Below are 12,873 nucleotides of genomic sequence, written 5' to 3' on the forward strand. Positions count from 1 at the left end.
CTTGTTCTTGTCCATAGCTGCTGTAGTTCACTGGTGGTATTGAGCTCTGCTGTTACAGCATGAGGTCAGTCAAATGCCAAGGAGATAGAGAGGAAGATAAAGTAGTGGAATAACACATTGAAGCAAGACAAAGTAAGTCAAACTTGTAGTGCCTGCTGCATTATTATTATTATATTTTTTGCACAGGGTTTGATGAACTTATATATGTCACACTGACAATATGTGTTATAAGTTGAATTCCTTTTTACCTCATGAGTATTGTTGGCATTTTCAATGTTTGTATGAAACATGTAGCTCTCAGGATTGAATTCCACTTCTCTTTCGGACGCACCCTGCATATGAAGAAGACTATCCTGTCCATAACTGTTGTATTTCAGTAGTGCTGATGAACTATCCTGTTCATTACAAACAAACAAAAAGAAACTCAAATATCAGTAGTTGCAATTAGGAATAGTCTAAATTACAAGTTTGTAGCATTGAAAATGTAGCTTAATATGTAATAACTGCAATTTTTATTTACCTGATTAGTATAATTGGGGTTTACAATGTTTGAATCAAAATTGTAGTAACTTTGAATATTGGCTTCTAAATCTCTTGCTAAAGCACTCTGCATATATTAAGATAAACCGATTAGTGAAAGCAACACTGCCAAAGCACTCTGCATATAATAAGATAAATAAAATTTTCAAACCTGTTCACAATGTATGTTAGCTGTTATCTCTGATAATTGTGTAAGTTCCAGTCCAGTGTCATCACATCCAATACCCATTTCCCTTAAGAAGTCTTCATCTCCTATTTGATGCAGTCGTTCGTTGTGAACCTGCATAAACATGCAACAAACTGTTATTTTTAGGTGTAAGAAGATCTTTTGCATTGCAGTCAGCCAGCGGGCAGTGACATTTGTGGTGGTCATCTAAACTTACAACCAAAACAAACAAGCAAAAAAGAAGGGTGTCTGCCTCTATTGCAATTCTGTCATGTGCAAGGAATTCCACAAGCTGATCAATTTGTGATCAAGTTGCCTCTGAGTTCTTTACAAGTTTCCCCAAAATCCTATACAAGTTACATGTAAATCCTATACTAGTTGTCTCTGAATTCTATACAAGTTGCCCCTAAATTCTATACAAGTTGCCTAGGTTCATAACACATTGTTCTTTTAGTCATCAACCACCATGTAGGCATGGATCCCACTAGATTTGTAAAATCTAAATCGGGTTGACAAGTGTACTTTACTTTGGATAACTATAGACCTATAGCAACAGCAACAAAGAAGACAGAAGCAAGATGGTTACGGTTCAGGTGTTTCAGTGAACTGATGCAATGAGAAAAAGGAGATGAAGGCAAGAAATAGAATAATCTTACTGGTTAGTACCTTTTTCCTAGGCAGATCATATCCTTTGCCCTTGTTCATCTTCTTGTGTTTTACCTGTGCATTTATTCTCTAATTTTCGCTCCTCTCCACTGTAATTCCTCTTCTAGATCCAGATTGATCGGGGTTTTTCTTTCTTGCTGGAGGGTGTAGTGGCAGAGCTGTAATTTGTGAACTGTTCAATTGGGCCGAATAGCTGTTTTGTGGGCCGAATGAGTAGTTATTTGATATAGCGGGTATCGGATGTTGCACCCGTTAAGGTCTGGCGGGCCCGGTAGCTGCTTTGGTGGTTCATTTGCGGACCCGTTTTGTTGCCTGCTACAGAGAAACAACAGAGAACAGATCTGACCCTTGGATGAAGATCCAAGGGCCCTGGACGTCGCCTGAGATGGTTGATATATTTCAGGCGACTGAAATATAGCAACTCCCAATATTCTGTAGCCATAATTCAAATCTTGTGAGTGCGCCTGGTTTAACCCGGAGTAGAACCAATTTCAGTTCTTTGAAGAAATTCTTCTTGCGGTTTTGCACATCTGCCTGGAGTCCTTTAAAAATGAAGTCATTCCTAGCTGTCCAATTCGACCAGCATATCAAGATTATTGCCACCATAAAAATTTCTGATTGCAGCCTGAAGGATTACCCCCCTGATATCCAGGTGAATTGACGTTGCGGATCCATAAATGGCGGCATGCACTTTGGCAGATAATCAACGTGGAGACGTGCAAGGCATGCATCAGTACTAGAGATGACACTCATATCAGGATACACGCCCATCGTGTAGTGCATTCCAAACCTGAACCCACTAGAAAAAATTGTACCCACTAAAATACCTGCGGGACCTGTACATTAGTAAAAGAGTTTACCCATATCGGTTCCGGCGAGTAAAAATACCCAAATAGGCAATCCTTACCTGAATGCATACCTGCTACAGAGAGAAAGACATGAATGTTTGAAATGATTAAAATCATACAATGTCAAATATTTGTAAATAGCAATCGACATCGGTACCATAGCAACAAAATTTCACAATTAATTAATAGTCTAATTGCCGTAGATCGTGGGTTGCCGTGGGTTAGTCGACTGAGCTATTTTGTGTTATGGTTATGTGGGTTTTTTTTCTGTGTATTAATTGCCATAGATCTAGTGGATATATGTGTATTTCATAGTTAGATTGAGCCATGAGTGTGTACTGTCTATCTTTGGGCTAAATTGATGAGAGTGAAATAGCAAATGTATGACTGTGATTGATATAAATTTTCCATAGATACGTGGGTGTGGGTACTAACTGATGGGTAGAGATTTTCGATTATTGGCCCCGTTCGCTTGGCTGAATTGTTCCGGCTGAATTATTGTGAGAGAAAAACACTATTTCGGCTGAAAAAAAAGAAGCCGAATAAGTCGGATTTTAAGACAAGCGAACGGGGCCAATAGCATATCCACGGATGATGAAACATTTTCATACACGCTATTTTTGGGCAAAACCTGTTGGCTACTCGGGTTTTATGTATCCATTGCCATCTCTAGCTAGACATTGTTGTGACACACAGATCATGAACAAGTACCCGCACCGACTCTAACTGATGGGTTGAGGTTTATGCCCATTAACACGCTCATGGATGAAGAAATTTTACCATACTCTTCTATTTATCAGGTAAAAGTAAAACCCATAGACAAGTATCAAAAATTCATGGTAGATACACAGGTTGCTCCATATGACCATAAAAACTGTCACCGGTGAAATTTTTTTCCCGTGCGCTTGTTGTGGTTTCGCCTGCACGTCCGTATGGCCCGATCGATGGCCGTGTACGGTGGACAACGCGGGCAGGCAGCACGCAACCGCAGACCCGCAGCATTCCTTGTTCTTCGCTGCGTGTGTGCGCCCATTGTAAAGGGGGACCTGTGTAGACTGTAATCTGTAAAGCCTGCTGATCAAAGGACACTGTGACTGAGCACGGTAAGGGCGCGTTTAGTTACGAAAATTTTTATCTTTTAGCTACTGTAGCACTTTCGTTTGTATTTGGCAAAAATTGTCCAATTATGGACTATTTAGGTTTAAAAGATTCGTCTCGTCAATTACAGGTAAACTGTGCAATTAATTATTCTTTTTACCTATATTTAATGCTCCATACATGTGTCGCAAGATTTGATGTATCTTGAAAATTTTTAGTTTTTGATAGGATCTAAACAGGGCCTAAGAAAAACAGTAGGATTCATACAGCACAGTTTTAGGCGACAAGCCATCTTGGGATGCCTGAACATAGCCGCAGAGTCCACTAACCGATGCGTGCCCAATCCACGCGTTGCTTGCTTCACACAAGCTCACCACCTCACGTACTGCTGCACTGGGTGATTGCAAGTTTTGGTTGCCATTGCGAAGAACATGCCCAAAGAAAACAGTAGCCATGTTCCCTTTCATTTTCAACCAAGGCCTTGTTTAGATTGAGATTAGAAATCAGTATTTGACACTGTAGCACTTCTGTTTGTATTTGACAATTATTGTCCAATCATGACCTAACTAGGCTCAAAAGATTCGTCTCGTAATTTACAATCAAACTGTGTAATTAGTTATTTTTTTATCTACATTTAATACTCTATATATGTATCCAAAGATTTGATGTGATGGAGAGAGAGTGAAAAACAAGGCCCAAGAGCAGCTACGCTCATACAGGATAATCGGAAGCACGGCAAACATATATACAACATGTTCGCTTGTTGGTTTCAGTCAGGGCTTAGCCAACAGTATTTTTCTCTCACAATAAATCAGCACCAGCCGACTTTATCAGCCCAAAAATCAACCGGCCAACAGCCGATAGGCAACTCGATCGAGCTCTTCTTACACGCTGATGCACGGTCGACGCGTGCACAAGAACAACCTTAAACCCTAAACATAATCATTCGTCAGTACAAATCTAAATCGAATCCACGGCTGCACATGTGCTACTCTCTCAACTTATGTTATGCTTGACCCAAGAACGACAGGTTACCAGACCCCCGTTATGTGCGTCTCCCTATTGGACCACTGGCTGGGCTTGGGCCCCTATGTTTGCGTTAACTTCTGTCAAGTACCGCAGGCTTTACGGGTGCACATGGATGCAGCAGCTCCACCACCGTCCTTCCTTTCCCCACGGGCCACGGGTAGAAGAAAGACGAGTGACTCTGAGTGAGTATCCGGTAGTAGCACTAGAAAGCAGCGCGGCCTTGCCGCGCGGTCCCGTGGTGCTTGCATCACGAAGCTAATAATTATATTATAATTAATATTATTTAGTTTTTGTGGAAAATAAATAGCAGTAGTATAATATAATTATACAGATAAGTGGAGTTGATGTTGATCGTTGCCATTGCGTAGAATTATTACCTTGAGTCATAATTTCAAAGGAAGATAGAAATTGTTTTCGAGATGACAATCCACATATTCACCGCAATCAAAACTACAGCAGTGGCAGTGTTGTCTAAGATTCACACTCTAGCATTGTATTAAGATCTGAAGCTTTTAAAACAAAGTAAAAAATTTAACTACACAGATTAGCCAAATCATTTACAGAAGGAGAGAGATAGTAGCACAGCTAAAATCCAAATTACGAGAAGTCGATGAGTTGAGAAAGTTATGTGGAGAGCTCTAGCAATCAGCACAAAATATAGCGGAACATAGATGGAGGTATAGTAGACTTGCATTTTTTTTTCAAAGATGTTGCAATGGAAGAGAATGTCTGAAATAGTATATAAAGCAAATATTATATGTTGTTTGAGTTTAAATTCAAAGCTTTGAGCAGAGCCAAACATGACTGCATTTAAATTGCTCAAGTAAAACACGTTTTTTTCAATGATATGACTCATTTTTCTCTGTTTTGATTTGTTTTGAATGGACATGCACTGCTTGGGCTCCTAGCCTGTTAGGTACTTTACATGATGATAACCTTTTTAAGACTGATGGAAAGCATCTCTGCAAATTAATAAAGTACATGTAATTCCACAAAAAGTAGGAGTTGAGAAGCATATGATTGTGTGAGGTACTTGGGCTAGCAACAGATATAGCGAGAGTTGACATCTATTATAAACATCTTTGGTGAAATGAGGTTTGTCAGATAACTCTTCAGATTTGAGTGCAGCTGAGGATTGCCCTTGCCTTGATAGTAATATAGATAAGAATAGGAAGGAATTCAACAGCCCCAGATAATGTTCGATCATTTGACATTGATATGCTGAGAAGCAAGTTATTGATTACTTGACAACAGCTCATGATGTATAGAAGCGTCTCGTGTTGTGCTTTGAAGGTATTAATCGTCTGCAACTCTTTCACTGCAAGCTAGAGTGTCATGTGTAGAAAAATAATGGTCATAGTTACAATGAGCTTTGGATGTATCACTGGAATGATTTCTTTCATGGGAATTTTGGATAATTTAAAAAATTGGATATTACATGATTAAAACCAGCAACTCTTGGATATGCAGTATAATGACAACATAATTGATAATAACAGAAAAAATAGAGCTGAGTACTTGATAGTTGACACCTTTTCTTTCAATATTGAAGCTAGCAAATGTATCAAAGTATGGAGCTTTGTTTCAATCAAACATATATTGATGTGGCATACATTGATTACTCCCATCCTTACAACTTATGACAACTGAAATTGCGTTGTAAATGTTTGAAGCTCAGAATGAATTACCAGCCACGATGCCTCCTTTTGCAGGACCTAATCTTCTCCGAGATCTCCATGGCGGTAGGCTCCGCTGGCCAGCCAGGGATCACCGAGAATGGCCGAAAGAAATTTTTACTATGAAGCAAAATATGCACTCTCATCTCTTGCTCCGCAATTGTGAAACTATATTGTACTTAAAGCTTGAATAGAGGACAGGGTTAGCTGCATAGATTGCTTTCTCCAATTATTTCATCCTGGTAGTAAAAGGTCCTAGAGCAACTTTGATGTCAGCTTGTAAGTTAGTGCACATGTAAAGAACTGCATATATATATGCTAGATGGTTGAGTTTACAGAGATTAGTACTGTTTTGTAAGACGGCCGGGGTGCTATGTTGAAAACCAATATCATGAAAATTTGTAAAGTGGCTGGGTTTTACATATTCTGTAATGACTAATGCATTTAAAATAAGACTACAGAAGTACATCTGACATAGAAGATCATCACAGAACCAGAGATAATAAAAAGATAAACTTGGAGGTCAATTGCAGCATAGCTACCTTTGTATGTTAGCAACATTCTTAAGAAAAATAACCATGTTAATGACTTGTTAATTAACTGTACAAAAAGATCCATGTAATTCATTTCATGGCCAATCAGCCAACAGACATCCATGGAGTAGTCAAAGCCAATGTAATTCATACATTCCCTTGCATTTCGCCTTATATCTTAATCCCATTCATATAGCAACAGGGCTTGGAACATTGTGAATGTAGTAGGTTACAGTATATACAGGCAAGGCAACAGAAGGGGAATAGATTTTTGAGCTAGAAACATTGTGAACATGGCTAGCAATAGGGCTACAAACATTGTGAATATAGTTGTGGTGGTGGTTTTAGTATAGATAGCGAGCCTGTCATTAGTATGAAAAATATCATCTGATTCTTCTAGAGTTCTTGAGCTATCAGTGAAGGTACATGCATGATGCATCAACCCATAACTGTGTCAGAGTTGCTAGGCCTGTGTGTTTAACTTAGCAGTTTATGTGTGAGAGAAATATTTACTTTCACAACACAACATGTAGTAAGATGATTGGAAATAAGAACAATGTTAGGGGCAGTCATTGAAACTGAGCAAAATAATTGATATTATTTTAAGTATAAACAATAGCACACAACATTGTATTGTAAGTGTAGCTTGAGCAGGGATGGGGCAGTGTCACTATCGATTTCAGAGCTCCTTCAGCAACGGATTTTGCAGATGAACCAAACAAGTTGCTGAGAAAACAGAGATGGGCAGATATGTAAAGGAAAAATCTGAGGAATTCATACTGGTATAAGCGCAATATCCTCCTGCTCTACTCCGCCATGGCTATTGGGCATTTGGGCTCAACATTGAGCTCGCCTCTGTCTCCATGGTCACGGCTGCGACGAAGCGGAGCGGCGGGCTCCGATCCACCTCCACTCGATGGCTGCGAGCGGCGGGCGCAGGATGCCACAATACGGGCAGGGAAGAGCTGCCGCACGGGGACAGCAGGGGAAGAGGAGGGTAAGGCAGGCGGACTGAAGTACCGGCGGCGGTGCAGGCCGTGCAGGAGGGTGGTGGCCCTACATCCAGTGCGGCGGCGTGAGGACGGGAGCGCCGGGCGGGAAGGTCGCGTTCGGCTCGCCTACGCCATCTCGCCGGTGAGCTCGGCCGCCTCGCCGGTGGACCATGCCCGCGCCGTTGGCCCGCGCTGCAGCTCTGCTCATCGACGCCACGGGAGCCTACGGGCCGACGCGCCGAGAAGATTCCCGATGCGGGAGCACGATGGAACAGGCGGAGACCCGATCCGATCCAAAATCTGACGGTCCACATGGCGAGCCCGCCCGATCGAACGGTTGAAGGGTGGTCGGGCGACGTGGCTTTTGGAAGCCGGATTCCTATATAGAGATTTGGTGACGCCGATTGACATCCATCTCTATCCGTAGCCGGCACCGGGCAATCAGGCAGTCACTCGGACACACACAGCAACGACTACTCCTAGAAGTCTACCCTGAAGTGACGGGTGAGGCGAGAGGCGGAGGATGCGAAGCTACGTGCACTACTAGAGTCAGTGTCCTACGCAGCTATGCCCCTGCCTGCATGCTCTCTTCTCTTCTGTATAGTCTGTATGGTCGTACACAGTGTCTCTCTCTCTCGCTGATGTATCGAGGCCTTTCTTTCGCTTGAGTTTATTCCTGTCCAATTAAATGTTTGATATAAGCATAGAGTATTAAATATAAATTAAAAAATAACTAATTACATAGTTTATGACTAATTTATGAGACGAATCTTTTAAACCTAATTAACCTATGATTTGACAATGTTGTGCTACAGTAACACGTATGCTAATGATAGATTATTTAAGCTTAATAAATTCATCCCGTAGATTATTGACAGATTCTGTAATTTTTTTATTAGTATCCGAATACCTTACATGACATCCTCTTATGATACCCGATATACACACCTCAAAACTTTACCTTTATTTAACCAAGCCCTGAACTTAGACGATCAGGTAGTCTTGTCTGAGGTAGCCGCGCTGAGATCTGACTGGGCTACAGTGGCGTTCCAGCGGGAGAGGGACGCAGCGCAGGGGGGTCTATATTACAATGCAGCAGCAGTCAGTGAGGGTGCGCAGCGCGAGCGCACGCCCCCTCCCCGTGCCTCTCTTCTGCTTCCTAAATTTGGCTGTCTGCCGAGCTCCGGCTCTACAGTTTGCTGCGGCTTCAGGGCAGGGGCTTGAAAAAAGGGGAGGCCATGGAGTGCTCCCGGGGGAGGCGGAGATGGACATGGAGGTGGTGTGGCAGATCCATGCTAAAGCTGGCGGGGCTGTGCTTCGCCGTGTCCATCATCTGCCTGTGCGGCGTCCGGTCCTGGGCTTGCAGTGGCAGCGGCTGCAGGGGGAGTACTGTGTTGCTCCGTTCAGGTAACGAATCAAGAAAGGCGTTCTCACTCTTATGCAGATGTTTGCCGCATTTCGGAAATTTTTTTCCCCGGTTCTCTCTGGTGACCCTGCTCTGCAGAGTTATTGGTGTCACACGTTTCTCATCCGTGGTTCATGTTTGCCAAGGTTCATTCACTAGTTGCTTCGTCCTCATGATGTGTTCTTTATGTTCTTTATGCACGTAGCTGCCTGCACTAGTCTAGCACCGGATTGATCTTGGTTTCACTGCAGTTATGTGTTTTAGCTTAGGATTGAGGATCACTACTCCCAAAGTAACTTCATTGTCCTCTTCTTTTCCTTTTTGCTCTTCAGAATCCTGGAGACGAGGACGAGCGGCAGCATCTTGCGGTGATCAGGTTCGTATCCATCTCCCTCTCGTCTCTACGACCTACTGTCCTCTATCCACTGCACACGTACCGATGAGACCGCGCAGAGATCAAACCGACTTGATTAGCTGTTGCCTTGTTCATATTCATGACGATGCGCCATGGACCAGCCGCTAGCACATCAAATCTCTAAACCCACAGACAGCGACAGAGGACACGCCAACCGCACCCCGGCACCCGGCTCCGCCATGGCCGGTGCACACTGCAGCTCCCAGTAGTCCGTAGCGATCGCAGGCACAGCCGCACAGGCACGGCCATGCCAGCTCGCACAGCCCCGTCCGACAGCCCTTCAACGCCGCCGGGTCCCATGGCCTTTTGACCATACGTCACTGCCGAATGCCGATCGATCGATGCAAGTATGCAACGGCAATGGCAACACCACCCACCGACCCACGATAGCGACCTTACCGACTGATCCGTACGTACGTTCCACGCGTGCGCGACGACCGACGTACCATCACTGATGATTCATTATTCTTCTTGCTGCTCGCGCAGGGGTGCGACATCAACACGGGTGGGCAAGGGCAATGGCGGCGGCTGCTGGCGGATGGTCCGGGGTCAGACCCGCCGCGGTGCACGTCCAAGTGCGGCGACTGCAGCCCGTGCTACCCGGTGCACGTGGCCGTGCCGCCGGGCGTGCCGGTCACCACCGAGTACTACCCGGAGGCGTGGAGGTGCAAGTGCGGCAACCGCCTCTACATGCCATGACCGCACTCCGCCGTCCGAGCAAGGAGGCGGCCAGCCAGCCGGCCGAGGCGCCGGGCCTACGCTGCATTATTGCACCGGGGGCGGGGTGGCTCTCGCCTGCGCTGCGCTGCGCGCGGTGTCGTGGTCCTCGCCGCGCGCGCATGGGCGGGATCTGCACTCTGCAGCGCGCGTGGCGGCCGTCGCGACCTACCACACTGACCGGCTGCCCGCTATGGGTCCGCTGGGGGATACTGAGACTGTGCATGGTTTTTTCCGTGCCGCGCGCTGGAATTCGCACGGCCCTACCACGAGCGCGTGGAGCGGAGCGGAGGCATGGCGGGCGTACGGCGCGTCAGCGCGTGCTGGATCGAGGAGGAGGGCGGCGAGGCGAGCTGAGAGAGTGCCTGAGACGGGACCTGCCGCGGCCCACTCCTGCACATGTCCGTATAATCTGTTTCGAAAGTGTTGATACTCGGTCTCTTCAATTTATTCTTATGTTGTTTTTCGCAATCTGAATCTTGTTACACAATTTTCTGGTGAACTTTGTAGCGAAATGTAGTGTTGGATTCGAGTACTATATATCGTGCTAGTATGGAACAGTTCAAAAACCTGCTTGGTCTCTCCCGCGCTCTCCAGGTTCGTAAGTGTCCAGCACAAATTACACAACGTGTAGTGGAACTGGACAAATCCAGACCATGCTAGGCCGATCGATCACTCCAACTCCAACAAGGTGTGTGCCGTCGGGCTATTTCCCAAACGGTAACGCTCTATCCAGAACGTCCATCCGGATGGACGGTTCCGTTGGAAGGCACAGGGGCGGAGCTACAGGGCGGTCCCTGTGGTCCGTGGACCACCCTGCGCTCAACCCAACCAAAGCTCATCGGTAGAGTTGGGACTGGAGAGATCAGCCTGTGTCCCCCTCGGCCTTCTGCGTACTGCCTTCAGACATCGCCCATCGTGAGAGTTCGTGCATTCGCGTAGACTTCGCCCCGCCGCCCCTTTCTATTCTTCTCCATGCGGCCATGCTGTGAAGCCGTTGGGGGTGGGCGACGCTGTGAGATGGCGAGCGCAGCCATCGCTCATCTGGGACTCCACGACGGCAAACGCTGAGCAGCTGCCCAGCTGATACGTGCATCTAAATCCTGAGATGAAGACAAAACTGACAGCTGCTAAGCCAAAGCCAATTAGCCTGCTGCGGTGCTGCCATTGAAATGTTATATAATTCTCTTGCATATTTGTTGAAACATGAAGAGGAGTGATGATATTGTTTCCCTTTTTCAAAATTATGCATCAAAGAAGTAGTGGCATACTATACTTCAACTATTAGGGGTACGTAATATAGCTAAATTCTACGTTACAAAAGCTATAGTCCTCTATTTTACGAGGTTTATATGTCCTTTTTATCTTAGTTGTGTTTCATAATTTATATACTTGTACGCCGTCTTTACGGGTCAAACAAAATTTTAGTAATGGACCACCATAGCTACGAATCCTAGCTACGCCTCTGGGAAGGCAGCGATGCTTACGAGGCTTTCTTATGCACTCCTACGCGGCACCACTCGCGCCGCTCGCTCACATTGCAAAAAAGAAAAGAAATCATCGAAGCACACTCTCCTCCGTACCCGCGGCCACCACAGGCGACAGCGCCGCTCCCACCCCAGCCGGTCGACACCGCTGGCTTCGCACCGTCTGCGCCTCCGCCCCAGCCTCCCCTTCCTCTCTCTCCCTCTCTCCCGACGTGGCCCAAAGCACGACCACCTCCGCGCGCTGCGCATGGCTGGCCTGGCGATGCCCCAGCCATGCGGCGTAGCCCCCCGCACGGGGTGGCTGATCGCGGGCGTTGCACGCCTCTGCCAAATTCTATCTCATTGCTCCTTCCACCAGATCCACTGCGCGGCAAGAGATCCGATGGTGATGGGGACTGTGGTGCCGGCTGTAGGGGGCTAGGGGGGGCACATATCAAGCCCACGTTACCAGCGGCCATGAATGGGTCCCCGGCGGCCTCGTAGTAGGCGAAGTACACCTGGTCGATGGTGGCAACGACGCAGTTGTCTACGGTGAACTTCACACGCCGACGAGCTTCGATTTTCACAAGCAGCAAGATGTTGACGATAGTTATCATACATTATAAACTTCAATATAACTTGAAATAATGCATGAAAATGATCACTAACATAGACTTAGGGATTTAAACTGATAATTTCCACGAGTTTTTATGAATCTGTGTTTTTAGCAGGGTTATTTCAGAAAACCGTAAAGGGAGATCAAAACGTCAAATAAAATCGCGCTTATCCGCAGTGAAACCAACTCTAGAAGGTTCTAGAGGACTCCAAAAGCCACATCGCCAAAGCAGAGGACGAGAGGGTGATAGGTGGGCCCCCGGCCCTTGTGGGCCCCACATGTCAGCCCCGTTGCTACGCCGGTTCTCCACCGCCTCTGAGGTTGCATCTCCACTGTTCTTTAAGTCGGTTTGATCCAAGGGCTCACGTTGAACGCTCTAGCCTATATAATCAGCCCCTGTCCCCCTCTAGAGCACACTGCCATAAGTCAAGTTTAGACCAGAAATTAGGGTTTCTAGAGAGAAGATAGTAGAGCTCTAATTCTTCAAGTTTCTAGTATAGGCTAGCTAGAAGGTTCGAGTAGAGTGTGGGCTATTGCTCAGAATTCCAGGTCTACTGTCTGGAGACTGGTATAGCCATTGTATCTCTATATTTATGACTTTGTGCTACTCCAATATTATGTTGCTATTTATTATGTTCCTAGTTTGCTCTAGTTGTATGCTTGATATGGTTATGATTGATGATGAATTTATGCATATGTTCGCAAA

General features: G+C 45.6%; 1 protein-coding gene and 1 long non-coding RNA gene across 2 annotated transcripts; one reads left to right on the plus strand and one right to left on the minus strand.

Annotated features, from left to right (window-relative positions):
• Window positions 1-519: 519 nt before the first annotated feature.
• LOC136453439 (uncharacterized) lies at window positions 520-1,524 on the minus strand. Its single transcript, XR_010759022.1, has 3 exons — window positions 1,373-1,524; window positions 692-820; window positions 520-607 (listed from the first exon to the last, which is right to left on the minus strand). It is a non-coding gene; the product is annotated as an uncharacterized lncRNA (long non-coding RNA).
• Window positions 1,525-8,675: 7,151 nt separating this feature from the next.
• On the plus strand, window positions 8,676-10,485 carry LOC136453440 (uncharacterized). Its single transcript, XM_066454010.1, has 3 exons — window positions 8,676-8,955; window positions 9,286-9,329; window positions 9,855-10,485. The coding sequence occupies exons 1-3, from the start codon at window positions 8,787-8,789 to the stop codon at window positions 10,065-10,067; spliced, it is 426 nt and encodes a 141-aa protein (XP_066310107.1). The 5' UTR covers window positions 8,676-8,786; the 3' UTR covers window positions 10,068-10,485.
• Window positions 10,486-12,873: the final 2,388 nt, after the last annotated feature.

This window comes from Miscanthus floridulus, chromosome 5 (genome assembly GCF_019320115.1).
Source record: "Miscanthus floridulus cultivar M001 chromosome 5, ASM1932011v1, whole genome shotgun sequence".
Lineage (NCBI taxonomy): Eukaryota > Viridiplantae > Streptophyta > Magnoliopsida > Poales > Poaceae > Miscanthus > Miscanthus floridulus.